This window comes from Myripristis murdjan, chromosome 23 (genome assembly GCF_902150065.1).
Source record: "Myripristis murdjan chromosome 23, fMyrMur1.1, whole genome shotgun sequence".
NCBI lineage: Eukaryota > Metazoa > Chordata > Actinopteri > Holocentriformes > Holocentridae > Myripristis > Myripristis murdjan.
The window spans coordinates 2,370,505-2,398,294 of record NC_044002.1 but is presented as its reverse complement, the minus strand read 5'-3'; the positions used below and the strand labels follow the sequence as shown (position 1 = coordinate 2,398,294).

The window sequence follows — 27,790 nt, the reverse complement described above, 5'->3', positions numbered from 1 at the left end:
CAGGTCAGGCCAAAGACCCAGATCCCAGACAGCCTTCCCCACAGTCCCTGCCAGGAGCTGCAGCCGCTCAGCCTGCAGAAGGCCACTACTGTGGTCAGCCCCAAGAGCCAGGGCCCCGCCCTGCCCACCGCCAACAGCACCTTCAGTCCTGAGCACCAGCCCAACGGCCAGGGCGACGGCTCGCCCCCACCCCCGGCCCAGAGCTTGTTAGTGGGGCCGGACTCCAGCAACGCTAGCCAACACACCTCCGCTGGGCCCGGCGTGGCGTACGCCATCATCGCCGCTTCCCCTGCCACCAGTAACGGGGTGTCAGCCGTCAGCGAGGCCGTCAAGGTGCAGCCACTGCTCTTCAGCGCCGATAACAAGGCTGGTGTCCCCACCATCAAACACTAACAACGCATGCACACCTCACTGACCTCCTACAGCATTAGAAAGAGACGATTCTGTTCAGTAACCACAGGAGTATGAACATATGGTTATATATAAAAACATGATACACAGACATGATAAATGATAACTACTGAGTTAAACCTTAGTACAAGGACACCATTTGGAGGATTAGATGTTTTTTGAAACAAAACAATTCATCTTATCACATCCCTAGAGTCCCTCCAAGATTAAACACCAGAATTAACTGCAACAACTAAAAACTGATGGAGCAAGAATTTTATGCTGACTCACTTTAAATTATACACACACACACATATACACACACACACACACACACACATTTGCACCAGGATCAGCCACAAAAAGTCAAAAATCCTAGCCAAAATGTACACAAATGCATTTCCTAATATTGCCTATATATGTGTGTGTCATCAGGTGATAATAATCCAGCCACAGGCCCCGAGCAGCACCCAGGGGTCCCTTGGGTCCCAAGCTGACCTTCCATCCCAGGAGGCCCCCCCAGCCCCGTCTCCTCCTGCCCAGAAGAAGGATGAGGACCCTGAGGTCAGAAACTGTCTGTGTGACTGTCTCTCTCTCCTGTACCTGTCTAATCACTCAGGAATCCCCAACTAAATAAAACAAAACTAAAACCTTTAAAGAAAGCAACACAGAAAAGCATGGCAGCAGTACTTGCGCAGCAAAATGAGCAGTTTTAAAAAAAAATTTTAATGAGATGCAAATCGGTAGTCTGGTACAATGTGACATGCTTCAGGTGGGACGCTGAATGAAATTGCTGGTAAAGAGCAACCACCAACAAAGATGATGTAGTTTTGTCGTTCATGTACAAACATGAGCAGGTGGCAGATTTGAAACAGAATCTGACAAATTCATTCAAACCTTTTTCTTTGCAAAACTCTTTGGCAGCGATGGTGCATCACATAAAGCACACGCTCCTCCACAGTAGCCATTTTTAAATCCCCCTGTCCAGCATCATGCCTTTGTTTCCATTTTCCAGAGCATACCATACTGTTTTAGCTACCTGAATGTTTTCCTGCCTTCAACGTAGCCATTTGTTTGTTTTCACTTTCTTTCAGTACAAAAATCATATTGCATAGACTTTTGAATTTCCTTGGAATAGGTAATCCCTCACAGTGAACAACACGCCCGGCTTTATTTATGTCAAAGTTAGTTAATCATTGCATGGTCATTTTGTTTATTGCCTGAATTGATTTGTCAAGTGCACATGTCTTCTGATACATTCATATCCTAGTGAGAAGCACTGATATTTAAGAATTCAAAACTTTCTGCTAAAGAGCACTGCATTTCTGTGCTGTTTGATTAGAAAAACAAACTCTGAAGACAAATGATAAGCAAGTGTGGACATCTTGAAAAGGCTGCTCGGAATTTGGCTTTTTCTTGCTTTTCAAAAGCTCTGCTGGTTAGTGTGGCCAAACGGTAAGGAGCAAAATGACGATTTGCCTGCAACCAAAACCCAAAGAGACGTCCACACAACAGCAGGTGTGCTACTGCCAGAAAATAGTCCCCAAAGAAAAGATTATTTAACAAACTCAAATCAAATGTCCAGGACTTCTAAACATAGGTAGGAATGTTAGCTGGAGCAGCAGAGAATATTAAGGTAGACTTATCATCTGAACATGCGTAACAGTAAGTAAGTCAGGGCTAAAACTTGCAAAAATACTTATATGGTCCTGAAGGTGACAGGGACACAAATCAGTTTTTTTCTTGATAGTTTACTTTGTATTCTCTCTGTCACATCACATCAGTGTTAGCTTTGACAGCTAATTTTGATTCAGTTTTAGGCTTTTGACAACAATGCATTTAGTTTTAATTTCAATCACAAAAACTTTAATGTTTTTAGTTGATGAAAATGAAAGTTGTAGTTACACTAAATCATTTTTCACAGTTATACTGAATCATTTTCACCCTTGTTGACACCTATACACAAATTGATCTACATTTCTCAGTTTCTTATTCAGTTTTTGTTTAATATCAAAAGTAAAGACTGCCCAGATGCCTGTTCTCTTCCAAACTTTTTTGTCAAGAAAGGGTCATTTTTGTTTCGTTTTTGTCTCGTGAAAAATGTCATTGAACACTTTTAGCCATAATTTTAGTCAACAAAACCCTGCATCACATATCCCAGATGACTAGGGAACATGTCACTTCACAGGAGCCAGAAGCTTTATTACTCTGGACATGGACATGTAGCCGTTTCATGCATTTATCTAGCTTTCATTCAGCAGTCACTAAAACCAACCAGCATTAATGCCTGTGCTAAATGGTGTTTGTGTTTCTTGTGTTGTTGCTAGCCTGCAGTCATGGCAGATGATTATCTCATCCACATAGCACTGGCTGCTTAAGCGATCCAATTATTCTGATCACTAATCCCAGATAATCCTGCGGCAGTCCCAACCCTTTCTGTTTCTGCTTAGCCTCCCCTTCTTATTCCTACTGGACACTCTCTACAGCAGCAATGGGAGAAGAGCAGACTGTCTGAAACAAGACCATAATCCACTCTCCACTGTCTCTAGAGCACCGCTAATATTAGATTTACCTCTAACAGGGAAACGGCTCTCACTTTCTGCTGTATAGAATTATAGCAAATCAAAGCCTGCAATAACGCAGAGGAGAAGTGATTCTGATATGAATACACTGATCTCAATCCCCACTCCTCATGTTGTAAAAGGGGGAGTTTATGACATATAATAAACTGTAAAGCACTACATTCTCTGGAGGAGATGTTCCGTCTTTATTACCGTTGTCACTGCGTTGTTATTTGTTCTGGGAAATGTCAGAACAAGAACTGTCTCATTAAAACCAAGTGTGGAGCGTTTATTTATCAGAGCTACATGTGAGGAGGAGATACAGAGGAGAGTGGAGGAGGGTGGGGGGAAGCTCATCATGGATATGTCCTAAGGAGGAAGCAGCTGCTCAAATGGAGAACCCTTCAATCATAAGCAGAGAGTCCTCTAGCTCCGGTTCCGCTCTCCTGACCCAGTCTCCTTTTCCACATCTTTACAGCCTCTCTGTGGAAGCACTACACTACTTCATCATAATCTCACATACAGTGGCTGAGCTTCACTCATTAAAATGTTGTGTCTGTGCCTCTTACAGAAAATTGCCTTCATGGTTGCCCTTGGCCTGGTCACCACAGAGCACTTGGAAGGTAGGTTTCCTGAGGCTGTGGGAGAGGGAGGGATAATGTCTTGAGGAGGATTCTTTGATATTCTCCTTTCATTTCAGACGGTAGGGTCCAGGTTCAGTAACTCTGCACTCTTAGCACAGTTTGCAACTTTTTATTCCTCCTTGGATGCTTGATCTTCATGTCAGATCAGAGAGGTTGGACATGTTTATAGATAGGGAGAAGACATGAACTTTTTGTTTTGTTTTGCATTGCTTTTTGTATTTATGGTTTTAACGATATGGCATGAACACAGAATGGGAGTTTTCCAAATGTATGCAAATGGAACTAGTACAAACAAGACCTTGAAAAGAGTACTGGGCCAGCAAATAGTCCCCTTCATCACCAACTGCAAGTGCAAATAGCTTCAGCTGGAAGACCAATAATAAACCAAAGCTGGCATTCTTGCTCCCTGAAGCCCCTTTATAAGCAGAACGTTCCCTGATCTAATTAAATTCCAGGGTGGAAAGCCCTTTCCCTCACATGCCTGACTTGCTGGTGATGGTGCCTGTGCCACCACCTTTAAAAGCACAATTATGCAGGGGTGGCTATAGAACATGAAGAAAAACATGCATATGATGGATTATCAGTTTAAATTTAATCAAGGATTCCACAGTCCAAAAGTAACTAACCTGAAGTTAGCATGTGTTTTGAAATGCCACTTTTAGTCCATGACTTAACTATTCTGGATTAAGGTCTAGTTCTAGATTACCTTAAACCGTGTCTAGGAAGCCCCACCATGGCATGCTTTTCCCTGTGCAGACCTTCTGGGCTTAATATTTGTGATAAAAGAATAAGTTCCTTAAACTGTTGAGCTATCCAGTTGCTGAACAAAAAATGTACTGCTTGTTTCCCACAATCGGATTCCTCAGAGAATTACACAGAGCATTATACAACTGGACTTAAAGTTCCTTAACATAAATCCTGGTGTCTTATCTTACTCTGGCCATTTATAGGTTTGAGATTGTAACCAGTTGTGTCCAACCAGAAATAGCCTGATTTGGTTTCTTTATTTTGGCCATAAATCACTGATTCAATTGAAGGTAGCATTAAAACAATGTTGAGTGTTTCCTGAAACCTGCAGATGCCCTGTACATATAATATCTTTTTCTTCTTGACAGAAATCCAGACTAAGAGACAGGAGAGGAAGAGGCGGAGTACAGCCAACCCTGCTTACAGTGGCCTGTTTGAACCAGAGGTCAGAAAACAAATGGTTTTCTTCCTCTATCAAAATGTATAGTGTACAGCAGTAGTGATTGTGGGGGTATGGAATGGAGACACTGTTTGTTTTTGCCTTAGTAGAATTCTTATACAGAGTAAAATCCCTCAACATGAAAATAAGCGACTTGATCACATAACTCAGTTCATCAATCAAAAACAAGACTTAGACACTGCAAGTTGATCCTGTTTTATAAGTCAAGTTCCAAAAGTGACCAATTTCTTTTTGAGTTTTACTCTCATGCCATAAGTCAAGTTACATTTCTGCACTGAATGTAGATTTCAATCCTCTTCCTATCCCAGGGCTTGGTTCTGATAAAAGTAAAAATGTCCTTTCCTTCTTGCCTTCCAGCGCAAACGCCTTGCATCAAATTACCTGAACAACCCACTTTTCCTATCAGCACGAGGTAAACTGCATCTCACTTCCCATCAGCTCCATACAGCCTGTTGTGAACTGCACTCACTGAACAAGATTTCATTTTGAGGGGACCCCTCTAAATGATGACAAGCCCATTTTCAAAGCACAATTGGAGGGTTTTTCTAAAAGCTCATTAGCAGATCATTAGCAGATTCTTTACCATCAGTGATATGTACTTACGGCCTATCTGGAAAGTAAAAATGAAATAAGACAAATGTCATATTAAGTAGTTTCACTAAAAGCTGTGAATTGGATCAGTGGTAATGTTAGTTTTGTTGTTGGTTCTGCTCATATTTAGTTTCAGATTGTTCTGTAGCCATGCAGATAGAAAAAAGACATTTTGCCCATTTGTTTGTTTTGGTTCAACTGTTCTTAAATGTAATTTCTAGTCGCCTTAAAAGGTCTTATAAAGCCGTAAATTTGGCTTTGCAATGTACAGGCACACCATATTTGCATTATGCCTGGTTGTGGCTTTTGGTTGATAAGAATGCAGCTCCAGGTGTGTCTAATCAGAGGCTGAACTGAGCTGCCTTCCCTGGGATTTGCTGCTGCTTGGCTTTACCTCTAACCCCTGTCTCGCTCTGTCTCCACCTGTTGGCTGCTACTAACCTGCTCTCTGCTTCCCATCCACACGCTAGACACTGAGGATCTCTGCTGGAAGGTACGTAGTGTGACTCCTCATTAGATGTGGTGTGTGTTTAAGTGTGTGTATGTGTTTGCCACAGTGTCACGAGTGTGTGGTTGTGCGTACACTGTACTAAGGTTTCTACAGAAACTGATGGACTAGGAACTGATGGTGCAGTGAGTGTTCTCCTCACAGGACTGAGCGATAGTGTACACCCTCCAATCAGCTGACTCACTGTGTACAGACGGATGCCAAATGAAATGAAAAACCAACATAAAATGTCTTAGCAAGGTGTTGGACCACCACAAGCCACCAAAACAGCTTCAGTGCTCCTTGGCATAGATTTGCTGGGTCTCTGGAACTCTACTAGAGGGATGGAACACCATTCTTCAAAAAGATCCTGTACATAGAGAGGGATATTATAGTAGAACTAAAGTGCATTAAGCCATTATCACAAAGACAAATGCCCTTTTGAGAGTTGAGTGGCACTGGTCTACAGAGCTGGGAAAAAATGTTAATCACCAGGTTCACCACTGGTTTTCCACTTGTCCACCATAGAGGGAAGATTCACTGCAAATCAATACAAAATTATTCTGAGGGATCAACTTTATCCTTTGATGAAACATTTGTATCCTGGATGACAACGCCCCCAGCCACAGGGCATGAGGGCTCACGGGTGGTTTGATGAGAATAAAAATGATGTAAATCATTTGCAGTGGCCCTCACACTCACTAAATCTCAACCCGCTTCAACACCTGTGGGAGATTTTGGAGTGACATGTTAGACAGCGCTCTCCACCACTGTCACCAAAACACAAAAACAAGGTCAAGACAGCTGGAGAAATCTATTCCAAGCAGTAATGAAACCGTTCTGGTGGCTCTTTGTGGCTCTACACCTTAGTAAGGCAAAATGTTGTGTTCTTTTTTTTTTTTTTTTTTTTAAATTGTCACCCACATCCGTTTGTATTGGCAATTCTCAGTGACTTAAAACAAAGCATAGCTTTAAAAATGTGCAGGGAATCCAAAATTATAGGAAAGCACATGCTTTCCCATTTCAGTGTCAGTGTTTGTCACAGGAAATGTTAGTAAAGCTGGTGCCAGCTGACTACAGTAAATACCTAAATAAATATGCAAGACATGGCAGATTAAAAAAAAAGAAAAAAAAAAAGTAATGCTCATATCTGCCATTTCAGTTTAAATGTTCAAGGGTAAATATACCTGATTAAAGTTACCATTGGTGCATTTTGAAAGCTGACATTTATCTGACTTCAGCAAAAGTAATTTCCATGTTGGGTGAACATAAATGATAAGATTTCTCAGAATCTCTGCAATATCAATGCACCATTATCCTGCTATTTATTTTCTAAGTCAAGTTTTTCATGAAAATGTTTTGATGTTGATGGTGGACTGACTTTAGGGTTACTGGAGCTAAATTACAACATTGTAGACAGATGTTATCTGTCCAGGACCATACTGGCATTTTTCCACTGTATGTTGGGGTTCATTTCCTACAGCTCACACACACTTTACACTACGACTTCTGAATATGTTGTTCTGCCTACCAGGCTTCCTGTCATATCAATGCAATACAAAAATTAAGCAAGTGTCTTGAAACTTGCCTGATTTGAGGTAGCCTTCACAATGAAAATACTTATTTTATTGATACTGTTGTTTTAAGTTATCTATCATAGCGTTGAAGTTTAGTTTAATGCCCATAATGATTTTAAAACTATACATCTTCTGATGTGTTCACATACTGGTAGTAAGCCCTGTCATCCAGCACTGTAAAGGTTGCTGCAAAACCACGTTGCACTTGTGCAGTTTGGCTGAAAAATGAAACCCAGAAGACACAAGATAAGCAAACATGAACATTGTGAACTGCAATATTCATCTCTATTGAATTCAGAAATGCTTGCCATGCAAACACTCAATAAAAAGCCTTTCTCTGCTAAAAAAAAAAAAATATTCCAAAAAGATACGATTGTTGAAGACTAAATTAAAATGTCTGGGAAAGCATCTGCCCCTGATTCTTTCTGTGAGACAGCACTTGAGACTTTGTGACAGAAAGCCCGTCCCTATTCCTAACTCTAAATCACATTGCACACAAGTGTATAATGTGGTGAATGAGCTGAAATATGCAAAAACAACAGAATAGGCCTTTAAAGTTGGCTTAATTTGGAACAACGGACTTTACTAACAAAACATGACTTAGGGATTTTGTCTCAGTGAAAAGCATCTCATTTTTTGAGTTCTCATTTTTGTTTTGTTTTTATCAAGGTCAGGTCTTCTTTTAAGGAAGCTGTCTGTGCTTGTGAAGTGTTACGGGAATTCCCTCTTGCACCGGGCTACATTTTAAACAAATATCAAGGTAGTTTAAGTCTGCAAAATATTGGCAAGGGAATTTTCAATAACAATTCACTTCACTGCTGATTGTTATCTCATTAATGCAATCTTTGATGTTATCTTTTGGGTGTCTACACCTACACAAGGGCATAGGCCCAAAAGCAAGAGGAACATTTCATACATCACACACAAGCAATGAGCGAGTGCAGACTGAATGCAACACAGGAACATAAAATCTCAACAAGGCAACATCAAATAATAGCAAAATCTATCATAGCAAAAGCAGTCAAGCATTATAATCTCTGTTGGGCCTCCAGAACCTACACCGGTAGCTCTGACTGCCACAGTATAATATGAATTTATACCTGACTCCACAAATTCATCAGCTTTTTCCTCCTTCCGTTGGAGTTTGACTGTCATATTATTTCAACGTGCCGCCTGCTCTTGAAGGAGGTGTAATGAGAGCGATATGACGGTGGCAGAACCGTCAATCTGAGAATGCGCTGGCCCAGACAGTGCCAGCACTTTTTCTTCATCTTTCCACCCCTCTCCCAGGATTAAACTACTGACATTTCACTGTCTGCCTGCCTTACCGGAGATATCAGGGAAATGGCGCCATTAGTGTGCAGGTCCAGCGTTCACAGACCAAACAAATCACTCACTTGGCTTCTTAGTAGATATCAGAAAACTCTTAGGATTCATATCAGACGCTGGCTGTTCAAACCGTACACTGTGATATGCCCCCCTGTTGTTAAGAATTTAATTACAAAGATAAGATGGGAGGAGAGCTGCATTCTGTCCCTTTCAAAAGATTAAGCTAGTGCCAGCAAACACTGACAAATCAGCGGTGGTGGATTAACAGCAGCACCAACTTCATTAAGTGTTAAGACAATTTATTGTTACCGTCAGGTTGGGTGTGTACTAAATAAATAGGGTTGGAATACTAACTGTTCACAGAATTCAGAGTATATCATGAAATTTTCAGATGTGGTATTCCCGAGAGGAAAGACGGGGAAAATAATAAATTGTCTGGGGAAAACAGAATCTGAGGGGAATTTACAAAAGGGTCACTTTACAGCAACACACTATGATGTATTAACCAACCTGTTTCACACATTGTATTAGATAGTGGCTTACAGTTATTTTTATCTATACATTAAGTGTGTATAGAGCTATATTTATTTATTTATTTAAATCAAGGGTGAGAAGACATTAACAAACCAGGATGGAATAATATGTTTTTAGGACACTGAAGTGAACTGAAGTAACACTGAATCGTGGACTGTTACATGAGGGCCAGAGTCGGGACCCTGTATATTGATGGCAGCCTGTTGTTTATGTTGCTGATAGGAGGACTTGGAGCATGATGATCACTGCACCATCTGCAAGGAGGAAGGCGAGCTACAGCCCTGCCACAACTGCCCCCGCGCCTACCACCCTAACTGCCTCCACCCCCCACTCAAAACCCCACCCAGAGGGGTGTGGTACTGCCCCAAGTGCCAGAAGAAGGTAAGAACTTATAAATATATGTTGGTTTTAGCCCAGAAGTTATAGAAACATAGGCTGTAGGCCAGAATGTTCCTAGTTCCAATCCCAGGACCGGCTGGGAAAATGTGTGTGTGAGTAACACTCTCCCCTCTATCAGTAACTACTATCTAGGTTACCTTAAGTGAGGCACGTAGCGCTGAATTTCTCAGTGGTCAGGACATGACAAAGTCAAAGTATATTATCTAAACTCCAGATCCTAAAAGGCCTTAATTCAAACAGGTGGAGTTCTGAAATTGAACATAGTTTCACTCAAAGTCCTTTGGTTGCTCTCCGTTCCTCTGTCTAAGAACAATGGGGCATCCTGATGGCTAAGTGATGTATACCATGTAATCATCAAGTTCGGATTCAGATTCCTCTCCCCTCATTTCCTGCCTGTTCAGTATCTTATACCTAATAAGAAGGCAAAATGCCAAAATGTAATCTTAAAAAAAGAATATTTAGAAATTCTGATTGACATACTCAATCTATGTATTGTCTTGGCCACTAGAATTAGAATCACTGAGTTGCTTTCAGGTACATGAATGTGCAGTGCATCATCCTAGAGCTGGGTAATGCTTGTTTAGTTTGTACTTCTGCTTCTACTTAAGATGAGCACACAATGTATTTCCTTTATGCAGGGACTCTTGTTATACATGCATGGTGCATAAGTATTGAAGCAAAAGTGAACTTTGGCATGTTGGGTTGGACAGTTACCTGGGTGTTATATGAGTCCACATGGTGGGGAAAATTTCCTCACTGCTCTGTACTCCTGTGGGCTGCAAATCCAGAACACTGTATTGCTATCTTTCCATTCATTTCCACAGCTCCCAAAATAACAGTTTTAGCACATAAACAAATACCAACAAAGAGGATTATGCAAACATAAAAAACAAGTTCAGTATCCATTTTTTCATCTAATTAAAAGTAATATTATGTTGTTTCTTCCTGACACAAGAATACTATGCAGAAGCTTCCTGCTGATGCTTCCTGCCAGATCTACTTTCCAATTCACAGGGGAAAATAACAAGGAAAGGGACACTTCATTTCCTTAAAAAATGGGCACCAGGGAGTATTGTTTTTTATATAGGTATAATCCGCTTTGTTCACATTTTTTAATGTGCTAAAAGTGTTAATTTTGGGATGTGTTTTGCCTCGTTATGGCAAGGAATGGAGAGACAGTGATACAGTATTGTGGATTAGCAGCCCAGGGGAGCTAACACTCTACCAAAGTTCAATTTTGCTTTAAATGAACACACAGAGCCTGGCTCAGCACACAATGGCCAATTGCATTACATAGACAAAGTATGTATGACTCTCTCACTAAACAAGAATGGTCTTTCTGTGAGATCACTGAGACTCTGTGCTGTCATTCACTGATGGGGCTGCTTTTCAGGTTCTGAACAAGGAGAACATGTCATGGCCACAGAACTTTGTCCAGTCCTATGTTACACACAAGACAGGTAAACATGTTTCTGCTTGACTTATATATCCGATGTTTGCATGCAGCCAAAGTTTTGTATTGGAACACTGTGTATATATGTATTGATGGGGTGATTTCTTGTTTGTTTGTTTGATTTTTGTACAATTGCCTGAGCAGTGAGGCAGGAGGAGAAGCGGCGGCTGCTGAGAAGAAACACTGAGCTGAAAAAAGAGTGTGCTCATCTGGAAGAACAGGACAAGAAGCTCAACAACACTCTCACAGTAAGACACCTGGCATAGGCTTCTCCTCCATATGAGTCACTTGAGTTCTTAAAGGACAGATCTGCTCATCTTCAGCGTGGGCCTTATTTTCAGAGTTTTTGCCATGATGACAATTTACATTTACTGTAATCAAAATTCTATCAGCTACTTGACTTAAAGAAGTGTTCACACCAAACGCGAAGGACGTTTTTTCACATTGCGTCAGTTGAAAAATGTCAACTGATGTGAATTTCACGTCCGTGTCATTCATGACGTTGAAATTTGCGTCATTCACATCGCCCGCCACGAATTTGCATCTATTTATGTCTTTGCATTGACTTTGTATCTAATTGCACTGCATTAAAAACTCACTTTGCATTCAGTCTGAACACACCTTTAGAGTTTTTAAATACTTTCAATTCGTTGGGAATACTGCTTTCACATCAACACTGACTGTGTTTACTGTGTAGGTCTTTAGTATCCTGTTTTTGAATGGGTTTTTTAAGTATCCCGCTTTTGTGTGCATGTAAACACCATATCCCAAATTCAGAAACCAGGTTATGCCCTTTTCTCGGTTTCAAGAAACCCAGTTTTGCCACCTTGAGGACTCCAATAGAAGCCGGGATACTGGAGCATGTATACGCCTTATCCCGGTCTCTGACGGCTGCCCACCATGTGCCCAGGCGCCAGAGTGATGCAGCAGATAAACAAGCAACATGGCGGCAACGAGAGCTTCCCATTTTTGGAGCAACGAAGAGACTGAATTTTGCCTGAAAATAATGAAAGAACTCAACATAACTGCGTGTTTAGATGGCGAAAGACACAGAAATTGTGGACAAGCGACGTGACGCTGGTTTTCCACCTCGCACTGTTGAACAAGTTAGGTCGCGGTGGAAAATACTGAAGAAGCCATAGAGGTCTCATATTTGTCTTGCTTCTAAATATAATAAATATATCACATTTCCCACTCAATCTGATGTAAACAAAAGACGTAAAAGATGTAACACACGTCTGTGCAGAGAGGATGCAGTGATCAGAAAACGGGTTACTGGTATTTATCATGTATACAGGGATATGAATAACCGAGTTTCTCTGTGTTCCATGTAAACATCATATCCCGGATATGCTCAAAACCGGGATAAGCCTCAAAACCGGGATACTAAAGACCTTGTAAACACAGTCACTGACAGGACAGCCACGACCTCCAACAGTTCAACCCAAATTGATTAAAAGGATAGTTCATTTTTCACTTTCACATCCCCCCCAGCTGTTCTGTAGGACAGTAGTGGTGCTGTATTCCTCTCATTGTTACTGAGTGCTGGATACTGGCTGGATGCTCCAAACACTAACTGTTAGCCTCCTGCCATTCAGGTGGACTTCCCCCCAGCTAACATTTTTGAAAATAACTGCAAGTTTCATCAAATTTGAGTCTGATGATGTGTTGCAGAAGTTTTATAGCCCAAAGTGGTGTATAACATGTAAAGTTTTCCAGTAAAAAACAGGGGGGGGGGGGGGGGGGGGGGCAAAACAAAAACAACAATAGAACTGGTCTGGTCCTCAGTTACAGTGGTGGCTGGCAGGTGCCTAAAAGGAACGTCAAACATGTGAGGGGAGTGGAGGGAAAGAAGAAGCTAGCCACAAAATCACCAGTTATCTTTTAGTACTCTGGAGAAAATTATTTTTGTCCTCCAACATGCGTACATGTGTTCAGTTGAGAAAACAAATGATAGCAAATCTTCTTCTGTCTCTGTGGTGGCTACCGCTGCTCTGGTGTGGAGTGATACAGGAAGTGTAGAAGTTACTGGATCTTTATGGATTTTGACAATGGGGAAAATACAGTTCTAAACAGTATGTTTAGCCAAACTATCACCCATGTGCACTAATTGTATGTACATTTAGTTTTGGAAAGTTTTAGTTTTAGTTAAACCTTTGAGTAATTAATGCAGTTATTTTTAAGAACATCAGCTGGGAAGTCTGCCTTAATCCAGCCAGTATCCAGCACACAGTACCGATGAGCCAAGATAGCACCACTGCTGTCCAGCAGAACAGCTAGGAGGGAAATGACATAGTATCACATTTTTCAAAGTGGGTGAACCATCCCTTTAAAGCACCTCCTTTCAGTACTCACACTGAATTTTTCTATGTCTTGTATAAACAATTATCACAGCAGTGCAGTTTTGACTGACACTGGGGTGAGATAATGGCAGGAATTTCATTCTAGGGTAAACTATTAATTTCAAGAAGAACTAATATTGGTGTTTGTTTCTCTCAGCAATGTATGGATCTCAGAGAACGACTGCTGAGCCAGCAGAGGGACACCCAGGCCTCCCTGGATCGCCTCAAAGCTCTGATCAGGTTGATCCAGCGCGACCAGATGATTCAGGTCACTATGACGGCCACCACCACCACAGGAGCCTCCCTGCTGTCCCTGCCCTGGATCAAACCCACCAGCACCTCCACCACCTCCACTCTCCAAGGACCCTCCACAGCCCTGCAGAAGAGCCAGCCCCAAACCCAGGGCAATAACTAGTCCTGGCCACAGCAGCACCCTGAGGTGCAGTATCTTTAGCCAAGCGGCTGCCTGCTGAACCCATCGCAGGTCGCCTCACCCAAATGTTGAGGGCAACTTTTTTTTTTCCTAACACATCTAAGTTACCATTAAAACCACTGAATAATAGCTAACCATCTTTTTCTGAGAGCTGTTGTGGAAAAAAATGACAAAAACTATGACAAAAAAGAAAGAAAGAAAAAAAGAGCCTCCACTCAATTCATGACAAGTATTTTTTAAAATCAACACCTACAGTGCTTACGAGATTTGTTTTTTTAATTTATTTTCTATTTATTAATGTTCTTGGCCTTAATGTATTTATTACAAAAAGTTAGATTACAGTGCTGCCACAGAACCATGGAATAAGTATTCTGTGCAGCCCAAAAGATACTTCCTTTTTTTAACAGGTATAATTATTGTTCTGCATATAGTGAGAGAGAACATTAGAGTAGTTGTAGTTAAAAATAAACAATGGAATAATGAAAGTGAAAGGACTGTACATTGATATATCTGAGTAGATGTTTGTTCTCATTCTCCTATGAACAATGTTTGCCATAATAATTCAGGTGAAAGAGGGATGGGGAAATGTTTTCATTGTGTATGTACGTAAAAGCATACGAGCCTTCAAACAAAACAGAGAATAACTTTTTTTCAGTATTAATATAGTTAAAGTCAAAGAAAAAAGTATTTAAGATAACTACAGAAATTAGCATTTCTAGTGGAGATTTTAGTATTTTCATGCTGATGCCTGTTGATAAATGTAAGTTTGGAGTATTCAAGGGGATCATTGTACATAACTTGTATTATTATTGCAGGTCTTTCTGTTTCTCAACTTTACTGGATTCACACATCTAACCCAAGGTGTTCCTTTTTTCACAGTTGCACTCAAAAATGAACATTTTGAAGGACCATCTGAGTTCATGTATATGTGTGATGCATCCATTTAGTCCCTTTCTTTCGCCCCTTTACCAGTATAGAAAATATGCCAAAAAAAACTTACGTTTTTGTACTGGGAACACTCATCTATCAATAATGTCTATAGTGCTTTTTTTCCCCTGCCTGTTTTATATTTTTCGCTTTCAAGCTTTTTTACTCTCGTGTTAACATTGTTTTATGACTGAACATTTTACAGTGATGAGCCTGTTAATTTGACATATTTGTTAATGAGAGTTAGACAGTACAAATGAACACTGCCTCAAGTACAAGTAGTTTAATCCAGGGTTTGTTGGTTCTTTGTTGCGTCATTTTATAGACAACAGTCAAATAGAAATGGGACAACTCTGTCATCTGCAACAGTTCTGACTGTCAGTGGTCCTGGAGGAAAATATGGCTTCCTCCTGATTTGGTATCATTAACTCTTGCTAAGGGTGTCTTTATGATATCAAACTAGGAGGCCTCTATCTGTTTCTTCTTGGTCCATATGTATAGCTAGTCTTCCTGCTGGTCCAGAGAGGTTCTTTTACATGTTACGAATCATAGACTTAGTCCATTTTATTTGACTAACACTATCATACTTACCATATACTAGTCTGTTATCAAACGATGAGTTGCAGGATCCCACGTTGCAGCCTATAAATGCACAAACATGAACAAAAGTTGGTTTCATTTAGCGAGAAATGCCTTTATCAAAGTGAATTTGTGTACTTGATTGGCTTCACTGCAATTACCTTGTGGTATGATGACAAAAAGTTCTGCCATCAAATCAATCAGAGGTGAGTTCCTCTAACTGAGAAGCGGTGAGAAGCGTTGAAATCATATCAAAGTTGCTTGTATTTGCTCTCTAAAACTTTGCTTGAGGCTCAGGACTACGGCTCTGAAGGAACACATCTGTAAGTGTAAGTGTCAAGCAATATGGCTTTGAAACTATCTCATAAAAATGCTCTTTTAATTTCTTTTACTTGCCCTAAAAAAAGAGAAAAAGTTGTTGACCATTAAGTTAAATGTAACACTTTGTTTCCATACATTATGTGAAGAGCTCAGTCCTCCTTCATCCATCAGGTGAAACTAGCCTTTTGGAGATGACTGTATTACCGTGACTGTGCATTCCCACTGCCTTCACACTGCAAGCAACATGATCAAGTCATCAGAAGTCCGTTTTTTTTCTACGGAGCTGAGTGACCAGGGAAACTTGCGTGGATGACCAACCAGCTTGTCAGCCGAGAAAACCTGACCATGGGTAACTTTTCAGCCATGGTCAGGTTCATAGTCAGGCCATAAACATCAGGTTTCTGTGCTTCCTTGTTTCCCCACCAATGTGATTTTGTTTCATGAACAATATTTCTGCCTAGAAAATGCAAAAAGTACCTGAAATTGATTACAGCAACCCAAAGCCTCGCAGTTCAACTAGTTCTACTAGTCATTTTACATTTTTTTGAAGAACTACATGTCTTAAAATGATGCCTGTAGAACAGCTGCGTCTATCACTGGGCGATGGTGTGCTCAGAAGTCATTTCACTTTTTATTTATTTAGTTAATGCTGCCTATTTAGTGCTTGCTAGGTAGCCATGCTAACTCATCAAAACAGTGTAACATTATGAAAGGCAATACCAAAGCAGTGAAAAATATGTTTTTTGCCTATTCAAACTTTTGTAGCTGTAAACCACCACATAATGCAATCAGAGCCTCTGGCCTGCCCAAAACATTTCAGAATGAAGCAACACAACAACCATGTTACATGCAGTGTGAAAGTGGGGTAAACCTCAAAGTTAATAATTTTTTTGTCACTCGACACTCCAAACCAAATACACAGTGTCTGTCTGCATCAGCATCAAACAAATTATGCGCTTTATCAATGGTATAGATATGCATCAACACTGTATTATGTTTGCCTTTTTAATGAACAAAACTGGGTTGATTATAATGGAATGGGAGGGGATATGGAAGCCAAGTTGGCACTGCCACGGCGAATATCAAGTCTGGGTAAGAATGTTCCTTTTGAACTTCAAACACAGGGCCAACATGCAGCTCCTGATACCAGAATGTACCGTTTGATGCATATCATGCACTCTGCCTCTATAGATGCTATAAGAATCTATAGGACACTGTGTCGGCAAGTCAGTCCGACTGGACGAGGTGGATAAAAGATGAAAACCATATCTGTGCTCCATGTTGCATCAATAGTACACCTTTCATAGTCCCCCACCCCCACCCTGAGGTGTTCGTCCCAGCCTCTTTTCATCCATTTCCAGAATCTTCTCCGGGAGAAACTGTGCAGTGCTTACTTAAACAGATCTATTTTAATACACAACGACACAACATTTGAACAAATGAAGAAAAAAGGTAGTTAAAACATTTTTATATTCTTTTATCAAGGAGCAAAAAAAAACATTGGAATTTTCTATTGTTTGCCAGTTCTGCATTCTTACTTAGCTTGCAATGTTCAATGTATTCTTTTGCCATGAGGACGTGGAGAGGGAATGAGAAGACAACACAAGCCGTGTTTAGATGGAAAAGAAAATGTCTGTTGGCTGTTGAAGTAGAGTTTTTTCTTTGTCATTAATAAGGGGACTGTCCAGTGGATAGTGTGTATAGGAAAGTGTTTGTCTTAAATATGCCAATGTAGTTTTTCTTCTTTATGATGCATTAAAAGTTGATTGATGGAAGTTGGTAAATGGTTAAGAGTAGTCTCACTTTTTTGTACCAAGTTCTTATGAAAAATTGAATCATTAATAAACAAAAGTCAAGAACAAACATTTGGATAAGAGTGTCTATTTTCATGTGAAATGCACCAAATATGGTTAGCTACAGCGTGAAGTCCAACCAACATTATAGCATTAGACTATACTGAAGCTGACAATACTGACATACAACTAAACACCCATATGCACTTTAAAAACACACATATACAAAATATGTAAGACAGGACAACTAAAAACACACTAACAAGAAAATACTAGCTTTGCAAACAAAAGGTTGGACAAGGTTTAGGAGGATATGTGGTGTTTCAGCAATCTTTTATATTATCAAAAGATCCCATGATAAAGTGGTAGTGATTTATGTTAAAGAAACCCCAAGGATCTGCACTAGTGTGGAGCAACTGTTTACAGATGAGATTTTTTTTATTTTCCAAGGAGAAAGAAATAACTCAGCCACTGAAAAAACGATGCCTGCCCCTCAGGCTTTTTCTGTCAGATTTCTTATTAATCTGGACGGCAGAAAGTGCCCTAGACTCTCTCCTTTCTGAGGTTAATTGAACTCCCACTGAAAGGCTATCACCAGTGTTATCTTGACGATGCATACCATTTTCGCAAGTTTTTAGATTGGGAGAGTTTTACCATTGTCATACTCAAAAACAATATGTGATTCACAATTATGAGCTATGAAAAATCAACATTAATTTTTATTGACTCCAAAGGTGTTTAGCCTATGGAGTTTCACTGGAGCCCTGATGGCTTTACTTGATTCCACCTCTTACGGTGGGGCGTAAAGTTTTGAGAGTGAGTAAGTAATCTTGGTAATCTAAGCAACCTTATCGTTCCCCAGGACATAAAACACAAAAAACTACATTTCAAATAGATAAGCCACTGTGAACCAATGTGATTCACTGTTTAAATGTCATTGCTGTAGTAATGTTGCTGATGTGATGTCCCGGTGCTGGTTCAGGGCATTACCTGGCCAGGTGGACAGCGGGAACTGAACACATTGTCGTAATGCTCAATGAGGATCTCAGTGAAGATGTTGATGGGGGTGAGAGCATGCAGAGACACCGAGCCCTGAGCAGGCCAAAGTAGGTTCACGCCAAAGACACAGGCCAGGTTGGACGGACTCATCTTGTTGATGATGCTCTCCAGAGATACCTGAAATCAACAAGAGACCCACAAATGACTCATTACGACGTGAGTTAAAGTAGGACTGGGCAATGTGCATGTGAGATAGCCTTGGCTATAGGGACAAAAATAGGATGTAGACCCGGTGTTTCCTCATCATGGATGTAGTGATTTCTTTATAGTGTCCTAATAATTAGTGTTCAAAAACATCAAAAACAGAAAAAGAATACAAAGACAACTTATTTTAACAAAGGCAAGTCAACTGAGGAATAAGTCAGGAAAACATAACTCAGACAAGTGCTCTCAGCAAAACTACATGCTGTCCCTCTTGGCTGAATTCAGCTGATCTATATACTGTTTCCATACCTACAAACCCACCTGAGGACTAGACTAGACTAGACTAGTCTCTCAAAGGGGACTCTCACAGACACATCTCAGCTTCTACCCAAAAATAATACAACAACAATTAAATGCAAACTGACAAACACAATTTCAGTGAAAAATACATTTGTCACAATATGGATTTCCCCACAAACATACAATATTATTAGTATTTCCCTAATGACATTATTGAAAACATAAAAGATGCAAAACTGCCAATCTAGCCACTGTCTTAGCTTAACTTAACATTTAACACAAAAACACAGGACAAGTGTCAGTGGTGTTGTGTTATGTTAACTTATGAATGAACACACATACTCCCAAAGCAAATAAACTAGAAACTCGATAACAAAAACAAACTAGAAACACAGGTAAGAAGTGGCATGCCACTGCACACCTTGTTACAGTGGCATCACAGGCATCACTGGAAAATTATTTGACACTGAGAGACAATATCCCAGCCTGTTTCCAGACCTGAGAATCACATGCTCACTGAGAAAAAAAATATCATATGGGATTTCATATGGGAGTAAATAAAATGGGAGTAAATAAATGTGTTTTGAAAGAATTATGAAAGCCCGCGCACTCTTCACCTCTGCTTAGTATCTTTTTTTGTCAACGTTTCAGTATAAAACTTTCACTTTCACATTTTCAAGCAGTCTGCTGCAAAAGATCCATCATCTCTATACACTGAAGCAACTCAAATTGCTCGTGAAAAGCTTTTAGCTAACTACTAGAAACTTCATTTCAAATTCCCTGGCTTCATGATATGGTATATCCTGCCATTTTACATGCCACGAAATTGACTTTGGTTTTGCGTATTATTTGTTGAATACAAAACTTGGTTGGTAACACTTTCCTGATTCCTGAGGAGAACTGAGCCTTACCCGTTGCCATTTAGTTGAAGCAGTGAGCTTTTACTGGTCATTTGATTTTTAGTGTTACATTTTCACTAGTAAAAATGTCCACAGTTGGAAAGCATATTAACTGGTGCTAAGCAAGTTTTCACATTTTTTCACATGTAGAGAATGTGAAACAGCATTCAGCATTTAGCAGATGCACAGATGTCTCTCTTTGCTCTGCTAAAGAGTCTCATTCTGAGTAATTATGCACAGTTTGCCCTAATGAAATAGTCACTTGTCAAAGTGACTAATGGCGCCTGCTAGAATCTCTTGGGAACATTATACTGTTGCTCCATATTGATCTTACACAGTGGGTTAGAGCTGCCTCACATATATTTACATCAAATCAGCATGCTAAAAGTGAATGTGAAGTAGAGTGAGCCTGGGCATTTAACATGTGGAGAGTGCATGTTATGTAACTAGGATATACATCAGACTGCCATGGAAAGATGCACTGTTAAAACAGCCATCAATTATCATTTTGCATTCAGCATCAATTTATCCATGATATTTTTGGATGAGGAAGAAATAACTTCAACTGCCTCCTAATAACAAGCACTCTGTGTATACATAGCAAGCTGGACTCAATATTACACCTTGTCCTCTGTCATCCCCTTGATCTGAGCATCACAGACTAGATGGCTGGTTAATGTGAGCGTGCTGTGTGCACAAAGGAAATGCAGGGGAGAGAGAAAGGGTGGAATGCAGCAAATGGCCAGGGCTCAGATTCGAACCCAGGACACTGCAATCAGGACTCAGCCTTGACAAGTGATACACACACTACTAGGTGAGCTACTGGGGCGCCCTCGACTACTTTTGACAGATATTGCAATTAAGATATGATTAATACACTTAGAGCTATTAATAATTTCTGCATCATAATTTTTTCAATGAAAAAAAACTTAAAGTGATGATGTGATTTTTGGTGGGATCTGTACCAAACAGAAGTGTTTTTTCATGTCTGGAGAGTGCCATGGGCCAGGGCATCTCTGTACTACGACACTTGATTCATAATGGAATTTTGTCACTTAAAAGCTTCAGTAGATAACTCTTTCTTTGATCATAATTTAACACAGGGTGTCTCATCCAACCTAAATGTACTGAGAAGAAAGTCTGGTCTTCCAGGCTGCTCCTGGTGGTGTAATCTCATTTCTTAAAATCCGATTGGGACAAATCAAACCACCATTCACTTCAAATGGTAAAATGGTAAATGGACTGCATTTCTATAGCGCTTTTCTAGTCTACTGACCACTCAAAGCACTTCACAATGTTTGCTTCACATTCACCCATTCACACACACATTAACACACTGATACCATGCTACCATGCAAGGTTCCTAGCTGGAGCAGGAGCAGTGAGGCGTTCAGTATCTTGCTCAGGGACACTTCGACACACTCTGGAGAACCGAGGATCGAGCCGGGAACCCTCTGGTTACCAGACAACCGCTCTACCTCCTGAGCCACGCCACATCACGATACCACTCCAGCCATGTCTTGTGCACACACACATCCACCAGTGCTGTGCACCCTAATCTCCCCTTCCCTAAAAACTCCACCTGGACTACCTTAGCTATAGTAATTTAGGTTCGCTAGTTTCTACAGGAGCAACTTGGGCAAGGTGCTGGATCTCACGTGGGTGCTGTTTGAGCTGTTTGGGGTCCAAATTTTTGACAATAGATTCCCAGCTCTAAAAAGTTACCTACACAAGCTTTAATGAAAACATTGCAGCCCCTGTGATTTGGATGATGCACTTGACCATATTGCAATTTTGATAATATTTTGTTTAACTGTTAAGCCTTACATTGAAGTCATCAGAAATTCAAATAGTTACCTCTGTCATTTGGGACTGCCAAGACACAAAACATGTTTAGTGCAGCTTTAAGAGTTGAGACTCAATGATTGAGGGCACTTTGTCAACAAGGAGAGCTGACGGTGGTGTGGATCAAACCCGTGACTTTGCAATAATGGGTAAGGTTTCTCTGGCAATAGTGGCATGGTTTCTCTAACACCTACACTGCCCTGCAACACAGTGCAAATTGGAAGCACATTAACAGCACTGTTAACAGCTGTTCTTCTAAGACACTGCAAATGATTCTCTATTAGTGCTGAGGTCAACTACTGCACACCTACCATGTGGAGGAAAGACAGCAAGTACTTCAGCACGATGAAATTATGTTCTGGAAGACTTTCAACAATCTCCTTGCATCTTGTCACACGAAGACTGCTCTCCACCCCTAAAACACAGAGAAATCCTTATTAAAACTGACATACAAAATTTAATAAGATTAAGAGTAGGTCCTCACATTTTTTTTATCATCCAGGGTGGAGCATTTCTACATCTACTGTACTATAGCACTAACTACAAAAAACTGAGATTCATTCTGCCCTTCACAAAATGACTGCAAAGTAAAATTCATTATGGAGTCTTACTGATGTAATTTGTTTAACAAACACCTTTGTCTGCAAAATAGCATCATATAGTAGCCTGGCTACGACCACACTCTAGAGACTATCTTTGTGTAGAGTCTGGAAAGGCTCTTTTGATTGCGTCGGCTTATTATTCAGATGAGGGGATTGTGCCTGTGGTGTTCAAAGCTGACTGGATATCTCTAATTTGAAGCAAACAAATAAAGCTGATGGTGTAGCTGGTTGATGGGGAATGCATAGTTATTTGACTGACAGGTGAGCAGTGTTGTTATGAATTCAAACAAGAGAATCAATTAAAAATAATCTCAGAATTTGAGTAAATACTGTCAAATGAAGAGAACCAGTCCAGACTAAATAGCAACATCCCCCTGATGTCCTGCACAGTTGGTGTGAGCTAGGCTAATCATATAGTGTTTTAGAGTTTGGACTGAAAGCCATATTTAAAACCACTCCAAAGCTACCTGGAACCTGAGTTAAGATCAAGTTAAAACAAATATGACTCCAGGTCCTGTAGGTTTAGTTAGGCATAACTGTTATAACAGCACAGACATAACTGTCTGTGCTGTTATACCAGTCAAGAACACGTGAAGCAATTGCAGTTTGCACTTGGCTCATTTTGTTTCACTAGGATTTCCTTGTAATATGTATCCCTTTATACCGACAGAACCCTGTGCTTTTACATCATTTCCTGTGGCTGGGTTAGATCACTTTCTCTCTCCTTACAAACAGCACCACAATTCTCTTGGAAAAGGACCGAGACCAAGACTCTGATTTTCAGGAGTCTTGGTGCTGTTATAAGATATCACCTGATTTTGAATGTAAGAATCATGCATATGGCTGGCTCACAGGTCTTATCGATAGTTTGTGCATTTCATGACTGGTAAAATCTATCAACTCATATTGAAAAATCAGATAGATTCAGAATGCTTGCTTTCCCCACAAGCAACAACCAAAGAACTGTTCTGAAGGCAAGTAAGGAGAAAATCCCTGATTTAAATCACTGGCAGTCTTATATTGCTTCTGGCTGTGGCTTCATCTTCAGTATTGGGATTGACAATTTTTCACCCTCTGTTAGCTCATCTCCAATCAACTTCATTATATTTTCACTGTAATCTATAAACTGTCTACTTTCCTCCACTCTTTGCTGACAGTGTAATTATTGATCTAACCATCATACAAAATGACTCGAAATGAAAACTCAGTCAAAATGTGACAATTCATTTTCAGCACAACTGCCCAGTTTTCCATTATAACTAATGACCCTGTCCTGTCAGACCATGGTCTCTGTAAGACATCCAACAGCCTGGAAAACGATTTCAGGCCAGTGCAAATTCATTCTCCTGCTATCCCCCATATTCCAGTGGATTACCACAGGCCACAGAGAAGAGGCCCCTGCTGTAAAATGCAAAGACTTTTCTGTGACTCAGTAACTAAGTCAGAGGATGTCCATGAGCTAAAAATTCCTTCCAGGTTAGTTGCTGCTTTGCTTTCCACTCCACTGGGCTGAAAATATAATCTAATGACTGTTTCAAACAAGTTGGGAAGTACATTCCAATTCCCCTAAACCTTCCCTAAGGAATTTCCTGACTTTAACCTCTTTGGAATGTACCTCTATAAATTCCACAATAATCCAGATCTTCCATAGCAGTGGGAAGTTTGTTGTACACATGTCTGCAGTGTGCAGTACTTACTGACAATGCCCTGGACCTGGTCATATACAGGGAAGGTCAGCAGTGGTTCAGGCAGCTCTCTGAGGAAGGTCTTGAGGATGACGGCAGGAACATGGACGTCACCATACTGCTCAAAGCTCACCGGCTTCCCTGTGGAAGTAAAAATGTACTGAAACAATAAAATACACAAAGGCAGAGTTGCATGTGGATACTTCCAACTGGACTGCAACATCACAGTATTCAATACACAATGCTTAATAACATCATAAAACAGGTAGTTGCAGAGTCACATTGACAGCTGTACTGAATAAAGCAGCTGTTATACGCACACCTGATGTCACATAAGACCTTATCAGGAAAAGGATGGGGTTTTTTTTCCTGCACCAACTCAAAGCTTAGCTATGAGCATCACCAATAACAGAGAGAGTAAGATACAAGAAGAAGATGCAAGGAGACTGACATCATTAAACTTGACAACAATTGGCAAGGTGTCTAATTCTTATTAGCTAGCTAAACTGATGTTGTTGAAAATGAGCAAGAAAAAGGTTGTGATGTCTCTGCTTGCTCTTGAATAGAAGGATGAGGAGTCCATTCTTAAAGAAGCAAGGCAAGTTTGTTTGTATAGCACAATTCAAACACAAGGCAATTCAAAGTGCTTTACATAAGATTCAAAAGACAGATAAAGATAAACATAGGACAAAAATGTTTATAACCCGGTCCAAAAGCTCTGTCTACAGCCATTCCAAGGACTATCACGCATAATGCACAGAGGCTTTGAAGCTGTTTAACCTTAGGCCCAGACTAGCACCACAAAACAAGGCTTACCGGCAGCAACCAAATCATTAAAGATACCCTAAAGAAAGGTCCTAGAGCATAAAAAAGCACCCTGTGTGATCACGGCAAAAGCATCTAAAGACTTCTCATGTCTGATAGCTTAGAAGGATAGTTGACCCATTTGAAAAATGTGATATTATTCCACCCCACCAAGATGTTATGTAGAACAGCATTGGTGCTATCTTGCTCTCATTGTTACTACTGGCTGGATGCTCTGAATGCTAACCACTAGCTTCTTGCCATTGAGGTGGACTATGCTCCATGTGCACTAAGTAGTCATATATGCATTTTAGCTGCAGAAAGCAGCACTTGTGAAGTGATGTTAAACCTTCTTTTTTTTTTTGGAGCTCTATAAGACAGTAACTTGAGTATGGCAATAGCTGGGATACTCTCTGCATGTAAACAAAGCAATGAGCTATGAATAGGCATAAAATGAGCCATTGATTGTTGTGTTTTGGAAGTTGTGAAATGTAGCTGTACATCAACAGATCAGTGTGTCACTCTGGATTCAGCATGGGACTGAGACTGGATGCCTAATGAAGTGGAAGGTTCACTGAAACAGACACCATCTCTATCTGTCGGCAACAGGAGGGCAGCTTGATGGCATCTAGGCCACTGGAGACAGAGTTTTATTGATCCCAACTTCCTGGTAGAGAGAGATAAAAAGCACTGCTGCCGGCACAAGGATACCCCACTCACCCAGGTTATAGAGTTTCTGAATGTCCTTGATGAGCTGAACACGAGCTGACCTCCTGAAGATACCCTCTGTCCTGAGCCCTGAGAGAGATAGAGAAAGAGAGAGAGATTGTTTTACTGACCACTATTCTGACTGAAATCTCAAATGTGATGTATTAAGTCCTTGTGAAATGACACAGAAATAGGCCAAATGGATCTGATTTGCGTAAAAGCACCAAAATTGGTCTACATATACTGTTCAATGCTGAACATAGCTGCGAATGTGTTTTCAAATAAGAACATGACCTCAGAATTTTCCTCCTCATCTGACTGACTCTTCAAATACACCTGCTCCTGTGCTCATATGCGCAGCACAGCAAGCAGAGGACTATGCAGTACAGAAGACAAGAGGAGGCAAGGTCTAGCAAAGGCTGCAATCTAAATACGGAGCTTTAGCAAGCGATGGCGTCAGTTGTGGACTTTCTTACATCAACTCTCTAGCTACATGATTCCAACATTTAAATTTTTAGCAAGTGAGCTCTACAGCAATGTTAGCTAAGAAAATATTTGCTATCATACTGTTGCAGCACCAGTTCCAACATGCGAGATATTTTCACTACAATTAGATGGTCGACTGGAGTTGCGACTCTAATGATATTCTAGAGAGAACGCCCACTCAATCCTGCTGGAACAATTTACTGTACAAAATGCAGACCCTAAAATTTTATTACAGTTAGTAACTTTAAGGAATTCTCAAATCTTGGTGGTTGATGAAGATAGCAATGAAGGTGTTCGTCATTGAGTAGCAATGAAGAACAATGCTCAATTATAAAATCCCTAAATTTTTAACTGTGTTTGCATCCCTTTAAACTAGTGGTTTACCACTGGTGTACCCCCTTTAATATACTTTTTTTAAGTACACCCTGACTAATTAAAAACAAAAAACTGACAAGTGGTAGAAAAAAGTCTATATAAAGAGATAAAATTCAGCATCATCAGTGTCTGAAACAAAAACCTGATGTTTTTGTTTCTTTTTCTTTGTTTGTTATTTGTGGTTGAAGTTAGTTAGCAATACAGCTGAAGATAAGGAGAAATCCTTATCTTCAGCTGTATTGCTAACTAACTTCAACCACAAATCCGTGTTCTCGATTTTTTTCAGGCTTCCCTGTCATAGTAAACAAACTGCCTCTTCACTTGAGGCAGATTTAAACCAGAAACATACACATTTAAAACATTCATAAAACCTGGAGCTAATACTGAATATAAAATGTGGTTTATCAAACTTACAGTTACATTTTTTTAGGCTAACTGTTTTAGGAATTGTACATGACTGTTATTTCTGAAGTAACATTTAAAAAAAAAATATATCTCACTTACCCCCTGCAGTTCTCCAGTGTACCCCTAGGGGTACGCACACCCCCATTTGAGAACCACTGTGTTAAACTATCATTATTACACTGTTTTTCACTTCTTTGGCATTTTTAAGTGTGTTGAGCATGCAGGGGTCAAAGTTTCTGTAGAAGTACGAATTAAAGTTTGGTTTTTGGAAGTCCTACCATTTGCATGAAAAGTGGGTACACATCTTTTGAGCCTTGATTTATGTGTATGCAAAATTTATAAGGCCCCAGACTATCAAACTGTACATGTAGATGAATTATGGTGCTTCATGGGCATTTCACCTATTTTAAGATACCATCCATTAGTGATATAAATAAACAGGCACACAACACACTTTTATAGGTGCTGGGAGGTCTCAGACTTCCATCTGATTGGCTCATTTATTTCAAGAAGACTGACACTTAAATTCACCTCTACTGATGCTTATTTGTCTCTTGACATTTTGATGTGATACTTTTAGCAAGACATCAGTCTTCATCAACTCTTGATACTGTCTTGAAAAATACAGTAAAACGTCAGCAGAGGTGAATGAAATTGTGATCAGGATTTTTCTTGAAGTAAGTAAGATTCAGTTCTGGTCTCTGACAGGCTCGCCAGATCTTGACACCCACCTCTTTCTTTCAGATAGGTCACGGTCTGAGAAATCACAGGTGGTATTACTGCTTCCTTGTTCTTCTCTCGGATGCTGTTAAGAAAACATTTTTCAACTCAACCCAGATGAACATCACACCCGGTTGACTTTGCATCAGTGTGGCTGGAATATTTATGAACAGATAAATCTCTTGAATTTC

At 40.2% G+C, this 27,790-nt stretch overlaps 2 protein-coding genes across 4 annotated transcripts in view; one reads left to right on the top strand and one right to left on the bottom strand.

Moving 5' to 3' along the window:
* phf21b (PHD finger protein 21B) overlaps positions 1-13,963 on the top strand; it is a 109,963-nt gene extending 96,000 nt beyond the window's left edge. The window contains exons 4-13 of the mRNA XM_030045942.1: positions 4-366; positions 826-954; positions 3,523-3,574; positions 4,711-4,787; positions 5,160-5,214; positions 5,864-5,886; positions 9,543-9,701; positions 11,113-11,179; positions 11,317-11,420; positions 13,672-13,963. Of these exons, the coding sequence (XP_029901802.1) occupies positions 4-366; positions 826-954; positions 3,523-3,574; positions 4,711-4,787; positions 5,160-5,214; positions 5,864-5,886; positions 9,543-9,701; positions 11,113-11,179; positions 11,317-11,420; positions 13,672-13,929 (1,287 nt within the window). The 3' untranslated portion in view covers positions 13,930-13,963. The remainder of the gene's footprint in view (positions 1-3; positions 367-825; positions 955-3,522; positions 3,575-4,710; positions 4,788-5,159; positions 5,215-5,863; positions 5,887-9,542; positions 9,702-11,112; positions 11,180-11,316; positions 11,421-13,671) is intronic.
* Positions 13,964-17,164: 3,201 nt separating this feature from the next.
* LOC115355230 (rho GTPase-activating protein 8) overlaps positions 17,165-27,790 on the bottom strand; it is a 29,732-nt gene continuing 19,106 nt past the window's right edge. For all 3 annotated transcript variants that reach the window (XM_030045943.1, XM_030045945.1, XM_030045944.1), the window contains 5 exons: positions 27,611-27,684; positions 25,626-25,703; positions 24,114-24,242; positions 22,126-22,229; positions 17,165-18,743 (listed from right to left, as the gene is read on the bottom strand). In XM_030045943.1, coding sequence (XP_029901803.1) covers positions 18,546-18,743; positions 22,126-22,229; positions 24,114-24,242; positions 25,626-25,703; positions 27,611-27,684 — 583 coding nt within the window. In that variant the 3' untranslated portion in view covers positions 17,165-18,545. The remainder of the gene's footprint in view (positions 18,744-22,125; positions 22,230-24,113; positions 24,243-25,625; positions 25,704-27,610; positions 27,685-27,790) is intronic.